Source organism: Hippocampus guttulatus, chromosome 11 (genome assembly GCF_054856545.1).
Source record: "Hippocampus guttulatus isolate MCC_2025c chromosome 11, RoL_Hgut_1.0, whole genome shotgun sequence".
Taxonomy (NCBI): Eukaryota; Metazoa; Chordata; class Actinopteri; order Syngnathiformes; family Syngnathidae; genus Hippocampus; species Hippocampus guttulatus.
The window spans coordinates 17,538,501-17,563,527 of NC_141271.1; the positions used below are offsets into that span (position 1 = coordinate 17,538,501).

Consider the following 25,027-nt stretch of genomic DNA (forward strand, 5'->3'; position numbering starts at 1 on the left):
TGAAAGGAAAGGTTTGAAATTGCAAGCTAGAGTTTGATTTGTTAAGTTACTGGAATTGCATTTGCACGACATTGGAACAAAGACCCACCAGCAACGAGACTTGGAAGGCAGCGTATTGCACGAGATTTGGTGGGACGAGACGTTTTGGAGAAAGCGTACGTTTTGTTGTTAAAATATTACGTTCAGTGATTCAACAAGAAAACCTCCATTTGATGGGTGATGTACCCACTTACGCAGATGTCATCACTTTGTAGAATCTGCACTACAAAAAAAAAAAAAAAAAAAAACGCTTGGGTATATTTTCCTAACCCACTCACTGAGCTGCGATGGATTTTGAGAAAATTGGGTTCTTTTTACCCAAGGTTGGGTTAATTACTTTGAGTCAGCCAGTAGATGGTGTTGAACAAAATATTTGGGAAGGCTGAAGAGCTGAAGCTGATCATGACCCAACATGGGTCAAATCCTCAACCCAATGTACTGGGTAAAATTAACCCAGCATTGGCTCAATTTCCCCCAATTCGGGTTAATTTTGAACCCAACCGTTTTACAAGTGCATATTTCATTGTGTGTTTGCACACATGCACTCAACTACGAGCAGCAGGGCCAAGCGGTTCCAAAACAACACGCACGCACACACTCACAGCGACCGCAAGTTCCTGAAGCCCCGGCAGGCCTGAACAATCTCCGGCCAATTCCAACAGAGTGATACCCCCCCACACCCCCACCCCCTGATCTGGTCGAGGCCCGAGCTCTCAGGAATTTGTCCATACAAAGACTTCCCATTTCCTCTGACAAAACAGCACCACATGTGTGAGCTTCAAGGAAACACATCATGCGCCGCTCAAACTGGGAAGGTTTTACTTTGCGCCGGGGCCCCCACCGTGACCTCACCCGCCCACCGCCACCGTTCTCCTGCTGCGTCATTAGTGGCAGCATCGCCGTGAGTCTGGCACGGGGAATGAGCAGGTAGAAAATGACATCCAATCACTTACAGATTTGTGTTTTAATGTATAAGGCCAAGAGGGGAATTAATGTTTGATATGTGGGCTGCATACAACTGCGCAGTGCATTTGGACTGGATGGGTGTCCCCCCTAGTGGTGACACTGAGGAGTGCAGCCACCCCGGTTTGAGAAAAACGATTTCATCGGATCCCCCTGCTGAGATAATGATAATTTCACCAATAACAGTGAATGTATAAAATGGAGTCCAATGACTCCGCCACTTCCCTGACACAGGGAAAATATAGCCTGAAGAAGAGACTTTATTCTCTTCATATATCTCTCATGAAATGGCGGGCGATCTTTTTCAGGGACTGATTAGACAGTCAGGTCTTTCATGTTTTTTCTTTTTTTTTAAAGATAAGACAGTTTGCAATAGGGCTGAACTATTCAAATTGTTACAGTCACCCTCCGCCCCCATCAATATAGAGATTGGGATTTATTTAACTCTTTCATGCACCAATAATGATAACCAGGAACATGTCCACTGTAGTAATCGATGTCCCTGAAAGGGTTAATATCAGATTCTTTTTTTTCAAGGTCCGCTTCCCATGTTTTTTTGTTTTTTTTACAAACAAACAAAAAATAAAGGCCACTGAATTACAAATCAGTTAGTTTCTTTTCCCCAAATGGCTGCTTTTGCTCTCTGTAAATTGCATTCAACTGAATCGTGATGTCAATTTGAATTTGCTGAATTGTTCAGACCTAGTTTGCAGTGTGGAAGGTCGAACCTCCAGCTCCGTGTTAATTTACATCGGCTGTGAACATGTTGCAAAAGTGGGACAGTGTTTTTTTTTTCTTCTTGCGTGTGTTGCTCACCGCTGGAAACCACCGAAAACACACAAGAACGGCGGCAACTCATTTTCTAGAATGATCACCTACTTTGAGAAACAAGCAAAAGCAAAGTGGCACCAAATGAAATAAACAGGCTTTTAGACCTATTTGACACAGTGTCAACAATAAACATCACAGCACATTTTTAGTCCGCATTCAGTTTCTTTGTGCCTTTATGGGCTGTTCTCCCCTGAAGCTGTTAATTGCAAGAAAAAGCGGGTGGCTGAAGGCTCCCTTGTGCACCACCTGCACTTTAGATTTTTACACACCCATTGCGGAGAGTTCTACCCAAAGTCTCCGCTAAAGGTGTCTTTTGTGGGTTAAAGCTTTTCTTTCAATGCCACCGGGAGTGAAAGCGAGCATTTACAGATTCCTTAAAAAGAAGTGAAATCACATATCGTGGCTTAGCTGAAGTAAAAAGGCGGAAGTGTGAGTCTAATAATTCAACACTAGCGTTTCGATGACCACGAGGCCCCCGGCTTGGGCTAATGACGAGCACATTACTACCGTTATTAAACCAACAACAAAAAAAAAGGGAGGTGGGAAGAGTTGCTTTTGTGCTCACTAAATACTGTTTCTTCATCTCCCGGGTTTTTGGAAACCCTTATCATGAAACTATCCTGGCGTTGAGCAGCGGGAATCCAAAAAGGGACAGCTTAGTGAAAATAAAAACAGAGCAGCGTGCCGAGAGCTGAGCCTTTCCAGAGATAATGGCGAGTGCAGCTTTATCCGAGGATGGCGCACGGCAGCTCAAAATGAAAAGGGGGGGACCAGGAGGCGACTGAGTTCCGCGTCTTTAAGAGGCCCACTTACCTGCACATGTATGAAGGCTGCAGACGACAGCACAATTCACACGCTAATACAGCCATTGTATGGCAATACTTGTCTCAGCCAAAACTTTCCTGATTACGGTGGTGCCTTAAGATAAGAGTTTAATTTGTTCTGTGACCAAGCTCATAACCCAAAAAAACCTGCAGCTCTAATCATCTTTCCCCATTGAAATGAATGGAAGTGCCATTAATCCGTTCCAACCCCCCACCCAAAAAAATTCAAAATATTCATTTTTATGTTTTTAAATGAGGAAAAAAAAATGAACTCAACAACACGGTTTTATAAAAACAGTGTAATAAAGTAATTAAACAGAATGTAAATAATTAAAGTGTGTGCATTACGATTGAATGCTGCAATCCAGTTTACTGTGCAGCTACTTCTGGTGTTCCCACCTTGGCCACCAGGAGGCAGTATAATACTACAGTCAGGCAGACACAAATGAAAAAGAACGCAAAACTGCAGAAACACGTGAAAAACTAAAAACCAGTCGTTTGGCTGTTCATATCTTGAAAAAGTCAAAAATTGTACCTTAAGGCCGCACCGCACCACTCTGCCTATATTCACCATTAAAACAAATAGGGTACCTATTTTCGTTAAGGGACTGGAGAAGAGCTGCTGCAGAAGTTTGTTCTCCGATGTTCTCAGCACCACGACGATGTCCGCAGGGAGAGTGTCTCGGTTTTTCTCCAGGAATCCGTTCACGCTGTACATCACCTGTCGAGTCCAACGGAAGACGGTCACAAGATACAGTAGCAGAAGTGAATTGTTTACTTCTGCTGAGGGGCTTCAGAGTACTGGCAAGTTTGCAAATTTGTTGGCCACTTTTAGGTCACCAAGTGTTGTGTCATGAAGTAACCTACAATTCTCAGATCATCTTTTTTCTGTAGCTACAGATGTTCCGCAGGACCGAAATGAATCCATTTAAAATGAGCTCCGACATGTCATGTATGATATTAACCCTTTCATGTACCTTGTAACTTAATAACATGATAAGCTGTCCACTGTAGTCACCGCTGCCCCTGAAAGGGTTAAGTGACAAACGAACACTCACGAGATTTTCATTTTTACTGTAGTGAATTTCCGTTAGTTTACCAACATACCTTCCCAGCGAAATGCAGAATCCCAAACGAAAGCTCAACACGTTTGGGTATCCAAAAGTACTTGCAGCGCAAATTGTCCTCAAACTTGTCTGTAAAGATGAACAGAAACATCTCCTAAGTTCAAGAGGAGGACACCGAGCTAGATATTCGCTTCTCCTTTCTGTGTTTTTGGCATAGGTGCATCCTCACCCACTAACGTGTGGTCCGTGGCCTGCGGGAAGCGGCTCTCCTCATCCAGCAGGGACAGGAGACCCATGGGCTTCTGCAGGAACATGTCCAGGATGGGCCTGTTGTCCTCATACTCCACCAGGCTGGCGTCGACTCCCTCGCTCTGGTACTCCATCTAACAGCCGGGGAATCTCGTTAATGAGTTCTCCAAATGACCCAATTAAAACAATATTATTTGCTCAAGTTTCTAATCAAGCGAAAACACACAGCTGCGGCTTGCATAATACGGGCTTTTACTGAATGCATAACACAGCTCTGAACTAACAAATAGTGCCACTTACTTATTCATAATTTATTTCAATTTGCAAATAACCCAGAGTCCTATCACATTATTGCATCTCTTTAATTTCACATCAAAAGTTGCTTTCAATATATATTTGGACTAATAAAGTGGAACCAATGGATGTAAACCGTCCTCATGTATTAATCATTGATAAACTCAGTCAACAATACTGGAGACAAGCACACCAAATGTAAATCCCTCTTGCGCTGAGCACAAGGCCTATATCAGTCAAGTATTTATAGAAGAGAAACTTTTTACAATCACTTGAGGCCGGATCCGTGAAATAATTATGTAATAAGAGTTTTGAAAACTCAGACTTGTCGTTTTGATTGTGCAGGATGAACAGACGTTTTTTTTAATATGATAAGAAGCAGAATTCCTTAATGCGCAGTATTATTTGTTGGTTTTGTATTTTCAGATGTTTTTACATCTCGTGAAACTGCGAAATTGCCAATTCTGAGCGAAACGTGGAAGTGTTTTGTCCATTCACGTCTGAGCCAATTTGACAGAGATTAAACAAACGTGATGTGAAATAAAGACATGATAAAGTCAAGCTAATGAATGCACTGTACTGTAGATGCCACACACCAAAATAAAGTCAAGTTTGCACCACAAAACAGATCCGAATAGCAATATTAGCAATGATGCTATAATGGTAACGGCACAAGATGCTAAAGTAGATTAGAGGGCTCCATAGCTCACTGGAATCCAACAACGATCCAAATAATTCTGAAGGTTTTATTTTCAGCAACAATTATTACGAAATGTTGTTTTAAGACACTAACTACAGGGCCACATAAAAAAAAGGAAAAAAATGGAAGGAAGAGGGGTGCCACTTCACCTCGTGTTTATGACACATGCTAAAAACTACTTCAACTGCTCTAAGTCACGATATGCTAAGCAGTGAAATATATTTTAAGAACAAAAAAAAATTAAATAGCTCTTTGGTGTTATCACTGACAACGTAAAAACAAAACAAAGTCCTATATCTAGCATTCGCGCTGCCATTTTTGGTCTTGTGCTGTTGGCAAAAACTTGTTTGCAAACTCGAGGGTGCAAACTTCACAACACGCGGCAGCTAGAACACAATTAAAAACAAAAACAAAAAGGCCAAGGCTTGCTTTCAGCTGTTTGTTGCCATTCCCATTTGAAGGTGTAAGAAAACAAAGAGAATTACATGTTATGTATTTAATCTCACCATACAACTTACAAAAGGCTGCTAGCTTAATGTTAACCTTAATTCTTTGATTAATAAATGTTGGAGGCTAGTAAAAAGAAAAAAATAAAATGCCTCCCCGGTTGGATTTCTGACTCCACTGAACAAACCGCAGTAATAAATACACTGTAAATATAGAGAAAGCTTTTGTTTTGTACCGCATTTCCTTCCCATCTCCACTCACAGTGTCGTATAACAGAAAAATGCCTACATCATGAATTTAAAGTCACGTCGGATCTGATGTCCAACTCACCTGTTCCAGGGCAAATATATGCTGGTTGAAGTAAAACTGGATCTGCTCGTTGGCAATGTTGATGCACAACTGCTCAAAGGAATTCTTCTTGAAGTTTTCGAAGCCAAAGATGTCCAGGATTCCCACATTCATGCCGCTCTCTGCGGCGCTTCAAAGCAACAAAAAGCGGGACAAACAAACTTCTTAGAACACAGCGAGTAAATCCCAGCAGCCATTTATGCTGATAAAACTTTCATGACAATCCAAGTTCAACCCAAATACTGCTTTGCCTGCTTGCTGGGAAGTCATAAACACCAGCTTGGAAAAATAAAATCAAAGCACATCATCAACGGTTCTGCTTCTCTGTCTATTGATTTAACCTTGAGTCATTTTCAAGATGTACAAACTGTGAGTCCTGCAGTGTATTTAGTAGCGCTTTCATAATGTGTCCTCCACTGAGGTCACTTTCTGCCATCGCTATCGGGTTATTAACGGCAATAAGGCGTATAAAGAGGAGACGGGATCTAGTTTTTAGACTCTTTGACGTATGACGCGCATATTTATGAAGGAACTCTTTCGGATCAATGAACAGCCTCTTTGTAGTCTCTCTGAAGTCTTTTTAATCATCTGAAGATTATTTTCACAGCACGCAATCGGTATCAAAAATTTATTAAAACTACTTTTTTTTCGGACTCACATTTATATTCTCCTCTGCGTGTTTGCATTGAGCTCTGAAGACTTTTACAAAGGTCACTGGCGCTTTGTGTGAGCGGAGGACGTCCACACGGATGTTCATCATCTGCACCCCACCCTGCACCCCCCTCACCAGATGTTCACGTCAGGCTGCAGCAAAGTGTTGATGCGGTTGACGATCCAGCTAAACAGGCGGCCGTACAACGCCTTGGACATGGCGTCCCGCACGTCGGCCGCTTTGTCCACTGTGTTGGTGCGGATGATGGTCTCGCCTCGGGTGACCACGCACTGCGAGGTCAGCGCCTCCTGGAGCTCCTCTGGCCCGATGTTGAGCAGGGAAGCAGCTGGAGAGGGAAAGAGAAGAAGACTTTGATAGATGCCTTGTGGGACTACTATTTATTTTTTTAAACACAGACCGACATTAAACTTTAATATTAGTTCCATGAAATGGTATTAATTTAATCCCAACGGTCTATTCGCGTCATTTCATCTCGGTTCTCGAAGTTACGACACCTTCAATATTATCTTCAAAAGGGCAGATATGTTGTCACAGTTTACCGTTCTCCAAGGCTTCCGAGTTCGGTACCTCGCTCTTATCGGTTTGGTGCTGGGACGAGATGGCGGCAAATTCTATGTTGCCGGTGTTCAATATGGCCGATAGAATCCTGTAAACAGAGTTGACTTCCTACGATACGCAGCAGAAAGAGGAGGTGACACAACTGCGAGGGGAAAACCTATGAAATGTCTTTGCTGAAATACCTCTTCGGTGAAGCCGATGTTCCGGAAGCATTCCTGGATGACTTCAAACTGCTCCTTGTACAGCTTGCTGGACACAATGTCCTGCATCACTTTGCAGTGGTGATTGTCAATATACCTGCACAGTTAAGCAGAAATATGAGCACCGTAAGTAGAACTTGACATCATGCGGAATGCAGCAGCAACCTGGGAGGTGTTCCATCTGGCAACCTGTAAGTCTTCAGCTTGTCTTGGTGGTAAAGGCCGGCGTATATGTAGTAAAAGATGTGAAAGCTCTTTTCTCCCCTAAGGGAAAACACAAGTGGCAGGATTATAAAAAATAATTAAAAAATAATAAAATACCGGATAGAGCAGTGGTGGGCACAGATGGGCTAGGGCACTGGAAAATGAATAAAGGAAAAAAGGTTGTAACATATGTGCAAAAAATATTTTAATTTTAACTAGAAAACAATTCTCATTTTAAATCATATTATTTATTAATTTAAATACAATCAATATTGATCAATAAAGTAAAAAAAAAATCTTGCATGGACAGTCCCAAATGAAGCTCCTCAACTCACTTTGATATAGTCCCTTGGCGGCAAAGCACTACCTTTTTCTAAATTACGCTTCTCAGCGCACTTCAATGTAGCTCTTTGGCACTAAGATGGTGGCAGAGCACTCGTTTTGTCTAAATCAAGCTCCTATACTCATTTCAATATATTTCCTTGGCACCAAGCAATACTTTTATGAAAAACTGAAAACGTGTAGCGCATGAATGACACCGACATGGCCTGTTTGATGACCCTGGACTTCTCCAGCAGGTACTCGGATATTTTGGCGCCGATGACGGCTCCGGTGGGCGTGAACTTCATCTCCAGGTACTTTCCGAAGCGGCTGGAGTTGTCATTGATTGCCGTGCAAGCATTGCCGAAGGCTTCCACGAGCGGGTTCACCTGCAGGATCTTCTCACGCAAAGTCCGATTGTTTGCCTGAAGACAACAAAATTTCTTTTTTTTTTTTTTTTCAACCACTTCTGCGATGGTCGAAAGCTACTTAATTGTTAAGATACGTGTTATAATTGCTAAGTGGTACAAAGATGCTGTACCTTTCCTAAGAAGGTGAGATGTTGAACAATCAAATGAGCGCTCTCGGTTTTGCCAGCGCCACTCTCGCCACTGATGATGATGCACTAAAAACAAAAAAAGAGATCCTTAAAATATATATATATATATATATATATACCCATTTGTATGCAAAAGTAAAAAAATGGATGCTTTTGGTCACATTTTTGTCCACTCGCGCTGATTTGTGGGGTCGTGCTCAGAGGCCCTTAGAGTAAGAAATTTGAGAAGCACTGCTCGAGTGTGTTTCAAGTTTCTTCAGTGCTGTACCTGATCCTTGCAGAAAGTCACCATGCTTTGATACGCGGCATCGGCTGTTGCAAAGATGTGCGGGGGGTTGTCGGCCCGCTTCGCGCCGTGGTACAGCTTTGAAAACTAAAAAGAGAAAAAGCTTACTAGAACAGATGAATTTTATTTGGGGTTAATCAAAGGCCCTCGAAATGGTGGCAGCCGTGTGCTGACTCCCGAAAAGATTGAAAAGATGTCTTTTTTTTTTTTTTTTTAAATTTCAATTGAGCTTTACAGGGGAGGTTATGAAGTGGCTCACGTTAATGGTAAATAAGGTTTTGAAACAATTTATTTTGCTGCGTATTATCGTCTAAATATTTTTGCGGACTTTTCTTTTCAAATGTAAAAAGGGCATCGGGTCGATAAAGTTTGGGAAACGCCACTCTAGTTTGTAACCAACCTGCGGAGAGTAGATGCTGAGGCTCTGGAAAGGATTGAGCGCGATGAGGATGTCGCCCACGTACGTGTACACCTGCAGCTCGGCATACCTCTTGTGGAGATGGCCTATTATGGTCTCCTGCGGAAAATAGGGACGAGCACGTTACCTTCCGGAACATTCGATCTGTGTCCGATCGATGCGCTTTGAGATAAACGCGCGTTAAATCTCACCTCATCTAAGAACTCCAGGTTGACCAGATCGTCATCGGGACTACTCTCTATGATGAGGGTTTTACGAGTATTGATCCGTTCGTGCCTGGAACGTATGAAAGCGAGGACGTGATCATGCTGGAGGCGGTTCTTAAGTGACCATCAAACGGCACTTGCAACAGGCTGAAAGGGACATATGGGTCACTCCTCTGGGCAAAGCCCTCTCAGGTCCTCCCGGGGGAGTCCAAGTGAAAAGACAAATCCTGCTGCACTTCATTCAGGCATTTTGACTCCTCGCAGCACAAAGGAGTCTCAGTGGGTCAGAATGGAGCTGTGAAAAGCTCAAGGGAGATCAGAATGTGTGAAAAAGGCACTCAAATGTGCCAACTGTCTCTGCAGACACACTGGCCACAACATTAGGAACACCGGACCCATCAAATGTTATCAGCTGCATCAAACAATTGTTACAAAGTTATCACTTACAGTATGTGTTTTTGACTCTGAGGCCAGTAGCTACGCTCGACCAATCAGAGCACATTAAGACTGCAAGTATAGTGGTGCCTGGACAACAAACAACATTTGGGCATCATGAACAATTGCCACTGCAAATTAAAATGTGCTGTCAACCTATACACATTAAATTAAGAGAATGACTGCACACGTATATATTTACATGAACCACATAAGCCCACTAACTTCACGGCAACACATCATGGATAACACCACAGACGAGCTAACGGATAGCATCCACGTGGCGATCTTCTAACTCTTTAAGGAATGGATATTTGAAGACAAACTGTCCATCATTATATGTAGGCGGACACTGTAACCGTAGTCACAGGCATATATTCTTTATCCTCTGAGTCCATCAATATATGTAGGCGTACACTATAACAATGGTCACAGGCATATATTCTTTATCCTTTGAGAAAAAAAAAAAGACTACTATTAATGCCAATGACGGAAAACTGTTTCATTCACATGTTAATTTCATATGCTTTCATAAATTACTCGGGCTATTTCTTCGTAATGACCTTTTTCTTGAGAACCCAGAGTGAATGTCTTGATCTTTTCTGCCATATTGTAAAAATTCAGGCTGGAGGTCACGAGTTGCTTCCCGCTCTGCCTGTGCAGTTATTTCATATTCTGAATGGAGTGCAAATGCCGCCAAGTCAATACGAAGTGGTGGATCAAGTGACTGCTCATCATTCTGTCCCTCCAGAATGGGCCAGGCGACTTCTGCTGTGCCGCTTTGAAGACGATCCCACTTTTGCACCTACAGCAGCTCCTTTTAACTCCTCCATGTCTTTATTCTTCTTATCGAGACTCATTGTGCGCCCGATCTGCGGCACGAGAGACAAAACCGGGCGAGTGCAGCTCTCGCCCTACAAGCTGCTAATCCCATTATCCACTTTCACTGAGGACAGGAATTTGGGATCAGGCTCAGGCGGCGGCTGCCATGCTCTTGGGAGTAAACAGAGTTGGCACGACATCAAAACACTCAGTCAAGGGCAGGCTCGGTGAACTCCTTCACGAGGGGGGTAGCGGTGCAAAAATCGGGATTTCTTAAGTGGACGACAGATGGCTGACTTCAGTGTTTTTGTGGCGTCGCGTACAATTCGATGACATGCATTGCACAAGCTGTGTCATTTTTTTTTTAAATAAAGAAATAAAAATAGAAATCCACCTCGTGTATGTTTACTATTATTGTGGTTAGAATTTGTCGTGGTCAAGAATTAACTATAGACTTCAAGCTAATGTTCGCTACATTAGCTTTTTAAAAAAGCAAGACTCATTTCGTTGTGTCCTTTTTGTGCCAGGGTATCATCTCTATTTATGTGCCAGTATGGCAAATAAACAATCATTAATTTACATGGAAGTAAATAAAATGCAATGGCATTTATAATGTGATTTATATTTGATCAAAAAGAGACATGTGTATTTACATTGGGCTGAAACTAGTGATTATTTTAATGGTCGATTATTTTTTTGATGAATTAGATTAAAAAAAAAACATTTTAAAATCATATCCCTTTATTAACATATGGGACATTATTTCAAATCAACAGCCTATAACATCAATTAGGTGCGATTCAGTTACTGGTTTGGTGCCTAACATGTCAGAAGATAGGCAAAAATGTTGATCGCTGTTGTCCAAATTAAAAAACAAATCTTTCCAAATGTTTTCCATCACTAAAATAATAAGTCTGTTTTCCTGGAGGACGACAGAAATCTGAGAAGAATTACCAGTGAGTGGTGTCCTTTAAAAGACTAATCGACAATCAAAATATTTACCGATTAATTTGATAATTGATTAGTTGATGATTAAACTTTGAACCTCTAATATACACTGTCACTAACTGCACTGTGTTGTACTGTACTGACAGCTGTTTTCCATATTAAAGATGAGATCAAAAATATTACACAGTAAGACGGATTTATTCTTGATGCTAATGGCTGCCAAGTCCACTTGCTTGAGTGTATTTATTAAAGTGTGGTTAGTCAGCATCAGTCGCACTGAATTAGTCACACTCTCCTACCTTGTTTTTAACCACACACCGATCTGTTTTGCTGGGCTCCTCATCATTTCAAAGCAAAAAAATAAATAAATAAAATAGATGAGAGCCTGCCCCCTACTGGAGTCAAATATGATCGCGAGTGAGTTTTGTGTGGCGGCAGCTTTGTCATGATTGTTCAAACGTCTTCTATGAGAGTAAAATATAGATGAAGGTAAAAATAGACTTACTTCGTTTTGGCTGCACATCCCAATTCTTGCTGCTCCTTGATTAGCGTCGCCAGCTGCTGTCGAAGGGTCACATCTTTGCCGTGGGCCTGTTTGATGAAGGGATGCTCCAGAAGATGAGTCACCGAAGGACGCGCTTCAAAATCCTTTATCAGACACCTTGAGAGCACCCAAAAAAATAACAATAAAAAAATAACATGGTTACCTCACTAGAGTCACAGTGCAAAAAAAGCTGAACGGTGATCACCTGAACATTGTAGCAAACTAACAGAGATGCCTCAAGAGACTAAAAAGCAGAGGGTGAGTGCCTCAAAAGTGTGAGTGGCTAATCTGGTCAGAAAGCGCCGCATGGATGCTGTCGCCATGGTCGCGCAGTCCAAACAAGCCCTGCCAGTGCCCGGCAGCGTTTCCTATCTGGGATGTGCAGTGTTTGCCTGGGCATCGGTTTTACAGCTCATAATGTACATGTGCTCATGGGTAACCGTGGAAACCGGACGCATTCTGGCTCAAACCCCGAATTTACTTTATATGGTTTTTGTAACAGACAATTACTATGAAAAGATAAAATGGGACAGGGCTCAAACCCTGAGTAATTGAGTGCCACCTGAAAATATCTGTAATTGCCAGCAGGTGCAACAAGATAGCGGCAAATCACTTTTTGCCATTAGACAAGGCTATGGACTGGCTCATAACGAAGCTGCTTGGCCCAAGATACCAAAAAATGGAAATAAAGCTCTATTTATTTTTTTATTTTTTTAAGTAGCCGGGGCTTTGGCCTGAGTACAAAAACAGTGAATATGACATGTGATTTCACAAACAGGTACTTTGCGTTACCAGCATAGCCACAAAACGAGTGAAAGTTGTATTGTCAAGGTACCACCAAATACATTTTTGACAATTTCTTTTGGTGGTGCCCTGAAATGTTTTGAATGTGAAATAGGTGCCTTGCCTCAACAAAGGTTTGGAAACAAATATGACGATGTCAAGCTGTTACATATACGGTGGGACCTCAATTTAATTGATTAATAAGGGTCTTTTGTGAAAGCAACATGCCCATTCAACTAATGTAGTTTTTTTGCGTGGTTCAAAATCAGCCAATAGAATATTAAATTATCATTTTGTTCTGTTTTCATGGCCTTATAAAGTGCAAAAACAACAAAAATGCTTGAAATTGTTTTAAAGTTGATCCAAACTTACCTCACTTGTACTTGTGAGGGTAGTAAGGGCATGTAGCAAGTCGCTTTCATGTTAGTGCACTGCGATTTTTCACTTTGCAACAACAAAACTATAAACTAGGGCAATTTTCAAAATTAATTTGATTGATTTGTGTTAGCCGATTAATGTTGAGAGGGAGCGAAACTGCCTTTGTGTGGTTAATTTACCTGTGCGGCTAAAGACTCGAACAACACCAAACAGACACAAGATAGCAGGTAAACAACAATCTAATTCAAAACACCTAATCTCCGTTCTCTCCTCTTTTTTTTTTTTTTTTTTGTGCTCTCAAAGTTAATTTCGTGAATTCATTAGTGTCAGGACATTAAGCCGCCGAGGTTTGCCTCTATTAGCAGAGCGGCACTGGAAGGAATTGTGAACAGCGAGCCACTTTGTCACACGAGTCAGCGCCCCGGCTGTGCAAGTGGAATCACACTGGATGGATTTATTACTCTGGAAAAACAGTCTACACACACACACACACACACACACACACACACACACACACACACACGTTTACGTACACACACCTTGCAAACACGCACACAAATAAAAGATAGGCTCCAAAAAAAAAAACGGTCTGCGGAACCTGATACCATTGTCCAGCCTCCTTGCATTGAACTCTGTTGGGATTGTTTGTTTGAGGACATGAATGCTGCGCCGACGTCATTCAATCCATTGACATGGACCCTCTTGGAAATGGTTGCAATGACACAGCAAAGTATTAAAAACTCCCACTTTGCCAGATACTCCTTGACTGGGTCCTGACTAATCAATATCAGCCAAAGCAAACGGCCTATTCAAGCAGACACCCTACTGTATTTAATTGTCATTTACTCCCTTACAAAACATCGAATAAGTCCCCCGTTCAAATGGACTCTTATTCCCTCATTGCGATTGTGATCGGCACACTTATAAACATGAAGGTTGTGTGTATTTGGAACGGCAGGTAGAAGGCAGCAATGACGCTATAAGCTTTAACGCAGCGTTAAGGAGGGGAATGAAAAGTTATTTATTGGTCTCTGACGGAGGTGATAACGCACGTGAATGACTTTGTGGCAGATTTACACAAATGAAAAGTCAATGGACACAAAGCCACGAGAGGTTGATAGAATCTGATTGGGAAAATATCCATTTCGGATCGCTCGGTGTTCAAGCGCACATTATTGTTGATTTGGTTGGGATTAAAAGCATAGACGACGTTCAAGTATTGTTTTCCCGCAGAAACACGGGAAGAAAATGGAACGTTAAATACTGAGCAGAATAATGTTGCCTAAAGGAGTTCAGAGGGTGTAGCTGTCGCCATCACGTTGTTCTCCTTTCCGCTACAAATCTAAACCTAATCTAAATCTAACTTCCAAACCAACGCCATCTCGCCAGACATGATTAATCAACAAGCAATTCCACAGGAATACCTAATAATCAATGAACTGATTTCACAGTGAGTATGCCCGTCCCTGAAGCCTTCAAGCTCCTGCACAACCTAATGAAAGAGCTAAAACAAGAGCTTCGGCGCGCCCACAATACTCTTTTGTCTGGATATCTCGGTAGTTTTAGACCATTGCAATAAACCACAATATAATATTGTAGTGGCCGATGGATGGATGTAGAATAACCTCCTCTCTGGTATGTTGCGAGGGGAAAAAAAACAATGTTTTTAGTCACTGAGCACTTGGAAAAATAAATATATGTATCTTGGTATTTGTTTAACTTTAAAACAGAGAGAAAAAAAATCAGCAAAAATGTGCTGATTGGAAGATGTCATTAAGTTTGCCTCACAATGTGTAAATGTGCAAAAAAATAAAAACAGTGGACAAAAATGTGTTTTAAAAAAATGGTGTGCATAATTCAGCTAATTTTAATAGAGCTAATATCGGACGATTCACGTGTGGGGCTCTGCGGGAAGCGATGGCAAGTTTTGATGGAACTTACTGGGCGATGAAATGGCAGAAACTTCTGCACCACTGCTCCGGATTTTGCAGCGTAGGTGAGGGATTTCTGAAAGAAAATCAGAAAAGATAAAATAAAAATAAAATAAAAATCAATCAATCATTTTTGGCTTCGTCAGACTGGACCAACTGCCTTCCAATGACATGACAGAAGCAGAGCATCTCCTCGTCGGCTGACAAATGACGGCTGGCACAAGCTCAGAGGGACTTTTGGGGGAAGACTTGGTGGCTGTCCAGCTTTGGAAGTGACTCAGCGTGTACTTGGCAGGCGGCATCTGTGACTGGGAACTCTAAGTTATGGGAGCAAGTCTTGCTTCTGTCAGCGGCATTCACGGAGGCCGTCGATAATGAGGCCAGCACTCTTCGCGTGGTTTCCATGACAAGAGCGGCGGGGATTTGAGATGACGAATAACGGCGGGGGCACCCATCATTTAGGTACCTGGAAAGTAACACGATGTACGCTTGCTCAACCTCTGACGTGAGTTTGAATTGCGGTTCTCTTTTCCAGTGGCGGGCGGCCCGGTAGTCCAGTGGTTAGCACGTCGGCTTCACAGTGCAGAGGTACCGGGTTCGATTCCAGCTCCGGCCTCCCTGTGTGGAGTTTGCATGTTCTCCCCGGGACTGCGTGGGTTTTCTCCGGGTGCTCCGGTTTCCTCCCACATTCCAAAAACATGCATGTCAGGCTGATTGGACGCTCTAAATTGTCCCTAGGTGTGAGTGTGGGCGTGGATGGTTGTTCGTCTCTGTGTGCCCTGCGATTGGCTGGCAACTGATTCAGGGTGTCCCCCGCCTACTGCCCGGAGATGGCTGGGATAGGCTCCAGCACCCCCCGCGACCCTAGTGAGGATCAAGCGGTTCGGAAAATGGATGGATGGATGGATTTTCCAGTGGCAATGTACGAAGCCAGTTGTCCCCCCTCTCCCCCGAACAACGAGCAAACTGCTACAGAGTCCAAACGACAAATGTTCGGATTCTGAAAAATGTTTTGTTTTGAAAATCAGTTGCATCCACCAGCAGCTATGTCCACATAACTCACCCAAACTATGGCCTGCGGGCCAAATGTGGCCCACCTCTGCGCTTTGCCCGGCCCCCTGAACTATACCAGAGATGCTTTTTTTGGTTGTTTTTTGGGTTTTTCCCCCAAGTCAAGACTTTTACATGCATATAACGTAACATTCTATTCCACCCTTCTGCAGTCTGAGCCATATCCGAAACACTTCCCTCAAAGAACAAATAAATAAAATCCGCGATGCACCCCTGTCAAATAAAAAATGGACTAATGGCGAAAAGATTAGGTAAGAGAAAAAATGGTTATTATCTATTTCATAAATTGTGCCTATCAAGAGCCCAGAAAAGGTTAACATCTGGTTATGTGCGGCTTTTTGGAAAACAATAAATGTTGACGTCCAGACACCTCCTGCGATCGTCACACTTTTTGTTACAAACCGAACCCAGCCCCTGTCGGAGAAGGTAAAAGTTATTTGGCCCTCACAGGAAAAAGGTTTGGGGACCCCTTACATAACTACTACTGATTACTCATTTCAGTCATGTGACGTATGAATGTATTTCGTGACTCCATCACACAGGTTTATACTATCGTGTGTTGTTCCTAAGAAAGCAGTCAGAGGAAATTGTGCCGAAACAAACCACGGGAAGGCATGCATATTCCTCAGGGACAGTGACTCGTTTTTGGGAGGAAAATCTTGTCATTTTTAAACAACTCCAAGCAGCCGATCCTTCGCAAAGTGCAGATCAAAGGCAGCAAAATGACTGCTTCAATGGAAGCTCCAATGTGAGCCTCCAGACACGTTCTCTCGCCTTGATGTCGCTACGCACTACTTATGTGTTACTACGTCGATAGAAAAAGCACGCGCGCTGCCGATAACGCTCTCAAAGTGTGCTTATTGTGCTTGGGAAACCCAGGCACTTTTTATTTGTACCTTTTGAGTATTGGTGAGAGTGGCGGCTAATATTGTAAACATGAATGGCTTATTCAAATTGCGGGCCGGGCTAGAGCGCGTACTGTCAAGTCTCTCCTCGGTGTGGATTGAGGCGAAATCGGAGAGGTGTCAACGGCACTTGACGGCTGGCGCTAAGCCTCACAGAAAGACAAAAATGAGACCAAAGAAAGATTTTAGCGTGGTACTCAGTATGCAGCTTTCATAATCCTCCACATCCCACAGGATTGTTATATCTCTTGGCTTGTTATTTAACGGTTGCGTTTTGTCAAAAAAGAAACAAAAACAAAAAGCAATCAAATAAAAAGGGAGGCCATCCCAAACATTATGTGGATCTGAATTATAATTAGATAAAATTTTGTATTTTATAGTTTTGATTGACACCATCGGCGAGGTATTAATTATACTGGGGTAAAAATGCATCGCACCATATTTGGAGCATTTTTTGCATAATGACCACAAACCACGCAACTAACAATTATATTATCGATATGAGATTTCAAAGCTGAATGAGGTAAGGAATTTAAGTCCGTCATTTTGAGGACCAATTTTATCAATTGCCTCTTTGTAGGGTTCTTGTACTGAAAGGAAGTAGATAATAGCGGCCCAGCCATATTTCTCATCTCTCCTCCCACACCAGATATAGCATTCAGCTAACAACCGTCAGGGGCGTATTTGGTCATTTGGGGGCCCAACGCAAACTCGGTCATCGGGGCCCTTCACGTTCAAATGTGCAGTTGGAAGCTGCCGGTCGGGGCACCGTTTTCGACGGGCACAACAGGCTTCTCTGTTTGGTCTCACTCTGTTGGTCATTGTTTTTGTGTCTCTTGGACGGGTTGTACTGTAACTGTTCAGTGAATTTTGATGCTCTGTCCGTGTGCATGTGCAATGACAATAAATGCGATTGCGATTGAGTGTCACAATGGGTAAAGGTGATGAAGAACTGTTTATTTTCCCCATTCCTTCCTCATTACTCTTATCCACTCCACTGGGAAAGCTCTGGTTATTTTCCTCACAACTTTGTTGTTCTAGATTCATCACAGTCAGTAGACGGAATAGTCCACTGCAAGAGAAAGGAGGGGCGCACTTGACCTTATGCTAGATTTAGCATTTTTATGGTTTTTTTTGGTGAGGGCTAGGTTAGGCTTTAAAACAAATGAGCCTGCTTCCTAGTACATACACTGACTTGATTTGTTGTATTTACCATAAAGACCACAAGACTTGGAATTTTTCGTGAGCGCTTAGGAGCAATAAAAAATGTTCCCTGCTGCCCCTTCATCTTGCCGCTACTTCACTATATTTTGAGTCCCCTCTCACTCATGTTGACATCCGCTTAGACTGATTTATGTTTGTGCCTAATTTTTTCAGGACCTGGCCCAACAAACAGAGGCCATCTTTGCTTCTAAACCTTAACACAGCATTACACACACACACACACACACACACACAGCATGGTTTGATGTTGCATGGACAAGGCGAGGTGGAACACCAGAGAGAAAATTGACTCGAGATATTAACCTTGCGCATATTAAATATCACAGGCCATATTTGTATTTGTAATTAATTTTGCAGTTGATGGTTTTACAACCTTACCCTCTGACATCCTCCATTACCTTCACTCATGGATATTACGAGCTCACATCTGTCAACCACACCGCAGCACCCTCAATTAATCAAGTAGAGGCGGAAAGATGGGAAATGGAGGGAAAGATGTCTTCTCAAGTATGCTAATACAGCAGCCGCAGCGATCTGCCATTTAAACTTGCTGTACAGACGAGTGACTGTTCTCCAAGCGGCTCGTATTTCCGACGCATAAAGACACCACGTACGAAGGTGACCCCAGTTCATGGAGCTCACAGGATGTTTATAGCCTGCTGGGGTTAAAGTCACTTCCAGCTGGGCACAAATTCCCATCGTGGAAACATAATGTTTTTTAGATACTGTAATCACGGGGTCATGTGATGACAATAGGTTCCCGACAGGAGTGAGTGGACTGATGATTATCCTCAATATTATTAAAAAATAATAGCCATAAAAACAAGACATACAATTTTACAGATTAGGAAGAATAAATGTCTGTCTTTATGTGTTGATACAGCATTCGTGTGGAAATATTAGCAATTTGAAGGAACTCGATGCACATTTTCTGTTAGCGAGCCAATAGGATTTCCTATTCACTGTTAGCATTAGCATCAAACAATGTTTCTGAAACCAAGTCGGTCTTGTATTCAAATATGCTACACAACGTACGATCTTGCTCACACAAAGCGCATTTCGGCATTTGAATCGGTTTTATTTGACCATAATGTTTTAATGATGGTGAGAGGCCCAAACACTGAAATTCATGGTTACATTTCAATTAATCGTCCAGCCCTAACGTAGAGTGCAATTTGGAGTACCAGTTGACTTGTGGACAAAGTCTGACGTTCAACGTATATTCCAGACATGAAGAATGTCACCGTGGCTGAACATAACAGTCAAGTCGGTCTAGTGGAAACACATTGGCACATGCAACTGTAAAATACAATGATAAGAATTCTCCTGGCATATTTAAGCGCTTATGAGTTAGCACTAGTCAAGGACATAACTTCAGAGGAGGCACCTCTGTTAATGCCTTGTGAAGTATTGAATTGGCAAAAAAGATCACGTTTGTACGATCATAAAAAGCTGCAATGATGATTTCCTCCGAGCCGGTCATGAATCACCGGTAGCGCAACTTCAAACTCAAAGGTGGGACACATTTCCCTATTTAGAAAGTCATTCATAGAGCAGTCATCATTTACACCAGATTCCTTGGCGATTTGGTCTGCTGTGACGGCAAAATATATTTGAGATAAATGATTAAATGTTAACAGAATCATTTCACGGTTCAACACGTTGGCTGTGATTTATACGGCAACCACGGTTGCCGTTTCCCTGCAAAAGGGCAAACTATCTATTTTGATTCCAGCAGGTATGAGGAAAGAAGTATATTTCAGCCAGCCATTCATTTTTTCATTCCTCATTAGGGTCGCGGGTGAGCTGGAGCTTATCCCAGTTGACTTTGGGAGAGAGGCAGCGTACTCATTGGACTAGTTGACGGTCAATCACCAGGCCAAAATGACAAATAGATAAATAAACAAATTGATACTTACATTCACAGCTATAAATAATTCAGTCAATGGGTGGAGGATTTGGAAGGAGGCCACAGGAGGAATGTCACAGTCCAGACTCAAACCCAGAACCTCAGATGTGAGGGGCAGGTGCGCTAACCACTAAAGACAGTGATCCCCGCACGGAAAAACCTGAGTTTATAACAGATTTTTTCTTTTCAAATTCTCAAATTCATATTTTTGGCAGATCAAATTCATCCACTTATGTACTGGTATCACTGCATAGTTGCACGGAACTATTTGCGGGTTTTTTTGTGTTCAGGCTATTGCTCTGGCGCCATTTTGTGGCACCTTGGTGACAAGGAACTGTGGTGGGGTGAGTTGAGGAGCTTCACTTAGACAAAATAGTGCTTTGCTGCCATCTTGTGATTTGTATAAGCAATTATATAGTGAGAGATCACTGAATTGGAATGCATGAAAACAAACAGTCCGGTGAGATGCATTTTGCACATCTTTCACCATACATTGCTACTTGACTTCCCCCATTCTACAAATCAGAAATGGATCAACAGATTTCCGCTTTGTATTTAGCATAGACCAGACCCAGATTATCCCTCCACCTAGCCTCTTTTCTAATAAGCATTGTGAAAACTGACTCACTGAAGACAGCAAGCAGGCACTACTGCCACCTAAAGGGTGCTGGTGTTCAGCAGTAGCAGAAGGACTTCTGTTTTCTTTGTAGAGTCAGAATTATAACGCAGTTGGTGTATTGTTAGATTGCGCAAGTGTATCTAATGTTGTGGCTCATCCAATACAAATAGTGTGGTTTTGAATAGTTAACAACAGATATGGTGTGTGTGATGTTGACAGTTTTTAAGGCCGTGATGTCACATTGTGTACAGTTGACTGGATGAAAATCTTTCTGCATTCTATCTGGTTTGAATGGAGCTAATCATCGATGCAAATTGCAATCAGAGGGGCACATCTCCACCTCACGGGTGATGATTGCGCGATTGTGCAGATTTTAAAAAAAAAAAGGGGGGGGGGCGTCAACTGTGTGTATCTACAATAAGTGCTTCAATATCTTTAGACAGCACCGTCTCCAACGGGAGGAAAGGGTGACCGCATTCATTTCCCCTCAATATTAATTGTAAGATGTTGCAAATGTGCATTTTATATATTGTTAGTCTTCTGTGTGGAACATGCTGTAGAAATGATGTTCCCACATTTTCAGGCAATTGCATGTCATTAGTTTGCGTGCACATAAGCCACCTCCAGCTGAAGGCCAGGGGCTCCCTCTAGTGGGCTCACCGTGGGATCTTGAAGAGAGCTTTGACTGGGTGCATGTCAGCCAGCGGCGGGTCTCCATCCGCAAGCTCGATGGCGGTGATGCCCAGAGACCAAACGTCACAGCGGGCGTCGTAGGAGTAATCATATTGCTGCTCACAGGCTATCACCTGGTAACATGCAGTGGGGGGAAATGGGTGTTCCATGAGATCACGATAGTCTATTTAGTCAAAACTCAACAGACATGGTGCAACATACTCTCGGATCCAAAATGCTTACAATTATAAGATACCATTTCCATTGACATTTTCTAGAGACACGATATTGAAAGTTATGAAATGAGTTTGTGCAATATGTTGGTGAAAAAAATATGGAATGATATTGAAATATATGGAAATATATTGAAAGATAGACAATGGAATGAGGTGTAATTTTATTGGGTAAAATTGTGCGATATGTTGTGAAAAATGTGGATTTTTTTTTTCTATTAGCCAAGGCTATAGGCTAAATGATGCACCTACTTTCAGTTCAACATAGTTGCTTAGGACCGGATGGCACCAGGGCATTTTTAAAAAAAAATTTAGATATAGCTTAGGTCTGAGCATAAAAACAAAGAATAGGTGAGTTTTTCAGTGAATAATGCAAACTCCCCAGAGCGAAAAAAAAGAAGCCATCAGGCCAAATTGTCAAATTTCTCTCCTCTGCGATTTGCTGGGAAACTCACCTATTTGCTGTTTTGTGCTCAGGCCGATTGCTTGTCCAATTTAAAAGTTGTGCTTTCGTGCCAATGAATTTTGGATTGAGGGAAGGAGGTTCAAAGAGCTGCTCCGCCGCCATCTTGAGGCATCTTTAGGCAGTAACAAAGCTTTGTTGAGGAAGTTCCACATTTTTTTCCCGCTCTTGGTGGTAGGGCATGGCACCAATTTCACATATTTCATATTGCTGACAAAGCTAATCAATGCTTCATTTTTTTTAAATGTAGACCTTGTATTGAAATCAATAACAGGGTTGCAAAGAACTCATTATTTTATGACAGCAAAAAATTATCACAAACTGCCCCTGTGAGAGGGCAGAAGTCATGCATGTAACAATATGAAATTGTGCATGGCAAGCATGCGGTTGAATTTACTCCATTTTGTTCATGCTAAATTAGCAAGCGAGCTTTAAAATAGACACGACCGCACCGTGACGACATGGAGCTGCTTTTCGATATGACATACTCGATGCATTCAACGCTGGTGCTTGTTTAACAACCAAAAGAGCTCCTCCAAAGCCCAAAACCATCCATCATTAAAACATCTTCTTGTTATGATGGAAACACCACCCGCATCAGAATTGACAAACGGCGCATTTACTGACCAGTTCAGTGAATTTCCCAGCCAATAATTAGATTTGACACGGCATTCCACAGCTGAGTTTAATAATAATAATAGATTTTATTTATAAGCGCCTTTCAAGACACCCAAGGACACTTTACAATAACAAAAAACACAAAACAATACGGGTTGAGCAGCGGCAGCCAAAACGCGCCAGCGTTCACTCAACCCGAAAGTCAGAAAGAAACAAGGAAGGGAGAGGGGGAGAAAAAAAAACACGTCTAATTGCCCCCGAGGTGCTTTTCTTACAGCCCTATCACGGCACTTGATTTCTGCCACAGAGAAACTGGCGGGCCGCGGTCTCCCAGCTATTAACCTTGAGACAACCTTAAGAGGTGCTCCCGTGGAGGGGAATACATAATGATACGGGAGGGGGTGGAGAGCGGTACAGAAATAGCTCAACCTCTCACTTCTCCGCCTTTGTAACAAATCGCGTCGGACATTTCAGGACCAAAAGGAGCATCTCTGACCTCAGGAGCCATCCAAAACGGGGTCCCGACGGATGTGTTCCTTCGCAACCGTGCGCTGGTCAGTTGTGCCGAAACGCCTGCAAAATACACATCAGAGCGACGTTGATTTAAAAGAGGCGAGACGAGTTAAATAAGAAAATGCCGGCGTATGATTTACTGTGGCAGCCTGCCAAGCGGGACAACAAAGGGCTGCGATCATTTCAAATTATGTAGGACAGATTTTTATCAGCGTGAGTCCACTTCATCTCCACGACACCGAGGATAGAAACACGCCTGAGGGATTCCGAGTCATTTACCACAACAGCTTTCATTTTAATATGCAAAATAATGCAATTTATATGAGCAATAATAGCCTCGGGTTAAGGCTACCGTCCATGAAATCAAACGACGTCATGGTGACAAAGGGGAGCTTTCAGTAAGTATATTTCAATTCTGGATTCATTGACAAACTCACTTCGTTTGGTGCAGCACCGTAATCCGGGTTACAAAATGCTTATTTTAAGACATTAGAAATAGCAATTCCTGGATAAATTGAGTGTGAATGCTGAAATGCTGAATGAAACCATTTACACTGGAGGAAGTGGAATAATGTGCAACAAAATGGAATGACATGGAAAGTTATGGAATGATTTTGGTGAAAAATGTAGACTTGGAATGAGATACTGAATGGTGTGGAATTGTTTTGGTGAAAATAAATGTGGCATTTTTGTTTTTTCTATTCGGCAAGACTATGGCCTAACTAAATGACGCTCCTCCTTTCAGTTCAACGTCGTTGCCCAGCACCAGATGGCACCAAAGCATTTTTTTAATATTAGACACAGCTTAGGCCTGAGCACAAAAACAACGAATAGGTGAGTTTTTCAGCATTTAACAGAAACTCTCCCAACCCCCCCAAAAAAAAACAACTAATTGATCGGGCAAATGTGCTTTCAAACTACACAGCGCCAAATGAACAGCACCTCGCCATGAAAGCGCAACCTCAAAAGATATTTTGATTGAGCGCTCCCCGCGAGATTTTTTGCCACGGAATGAGGAGGAATTTCAGAAACACGGTACCAAAGTCAACCAGCTTGACTCCCCCATCAGTCGTCAGAAGGATGTTATTGCCTTTGACATCGCGATGGATAATCCGGTTGTGGTGCAGATGCTGGAGACCCTTTTCAAGGTGAGAGGAGAGAAAACGTGGACGTTGTTGTACGGCAAAACAACCGGAGCCGCGTGAGAAGTAAAGACATTGAATCTGGGTTTTCACACTGAAGGCTCAGCATGTTCCCTGCATGTTGAACGCCACCTTCTGGCTAACATGAGCAGCTTACTAGGAGGGCGCTGCATAAGATGTATGCGATAATGGGCTCCTGCAGACGTTGGCCTCGCATCAGCAACCCTTTGATGAGCTCCGTGACAGAACCGCCATTGCAGAGCTGCGGAGGAGACAGAGAATCGAGTGAAATATCACCACTACGCTGTCTATTATCATACATGGAAAATGCTTGCGTCCTCCACGATTTGTATTGAAATTTCATAATAACATTTAAAAAATGAATGCCTTTGGACATTGTTGATACAATGCTCACCTCCAGCACCAGCCAGAGCTGTCCACCTGATAAATTTTCCGACTTGTAAAACATGCCGTAAAACTTGACCACATTGGGGTGGTTGGACAGGGACCGCAGGATGTTGTATTCTGCCTCGATCTCTTCATCCACATCCTTTTGGGCAACGATAGAAAACAAAATAGGATGACTGGCGTTGATGCGTCCGCTGTATTTGATTAGCGAATGCCGCTTTT

General features: G+C 42.5%; 1 protein-coding gene across 4 annotated transcripts in view; it reads right to left on the reverse strand.

Annotated features, from left to right (window-relative positions):
- Positions 1-25,027, reverse strand: part of myo3b (myosin IIIB) — a 66,226-nt gene that overhangs the window by 34,564 nt on the left and 6,635 nt on the right. For all 4 annotated transcript variants that reach the window (XM_086124290.1, XM_086124291.1, XM_086124288.1 and 1 more), the window contains 20 exons: positions 24,813-24,947; positions 24,555-24,659; positions 24,295-24,394; positions 23,239-23,315; positions 21,417-21,562; positions 15,039-15,104; positions 11,898-12,053; positions 9,173-9,257; positions 8,964-9,080; positions 8,546-8,650; positions 8,260-8,343; positions 7,941-8,143; positions 7,359-7,457; positions 7,176-7,290; positions 6,975-7,101; positions 6,550-6,760; positions 5,745-5,892; positions 3,954-4,107; positions 3,765-3,853; positions 3,249-3,378 (listed from right to left, as the gene is read on the reverse strand). In XM_086124290.1, the coding sequence (XP_085980416.1) occupies positions 3,249-3,378; positions 3,765-3,853; positions 3,954-4,107; positions 5,745-5,892; positions 6,550-6,760; positions 6,975-7,101; positions 7,176-7,290; positions 7,359-7,457; positions 7,941-8,143; positions 8,260-8,343; positions 8,546-8,650; positions 8,964-9,080; positions 9,173-9,257; positions 11,898-12,053; positions 15,039-15,104; positions 21,417-21,562; positions 23,239-23,315; positions 24,295-24,394; positions 24,555-24,659; positions 24,813-24,947 (2,452 nt within the window). The remainder of the gene's footprint in view (positions 1-3,248; positions 3,379-3,764; positions 3,854-3,953; positions 4,108-5,744; positions 5,893-6,549; positions 6,761-6,974; positions 7,102-7,175; positions 7,291-7,358; positions 7,458-7,940; positions 8,144-8,259; positions 8,344-8,545; positions 8,651-8,963; positions 9,081-9,172; positions 9,258-11,897; positions 12,054-15,038; positions 15,105-21,416; positions 21,563-23,238; positions 23,316-24,294; positions 24,395-24,554; positions 24,660-24,812; positions 24,948-25,027) is intronic.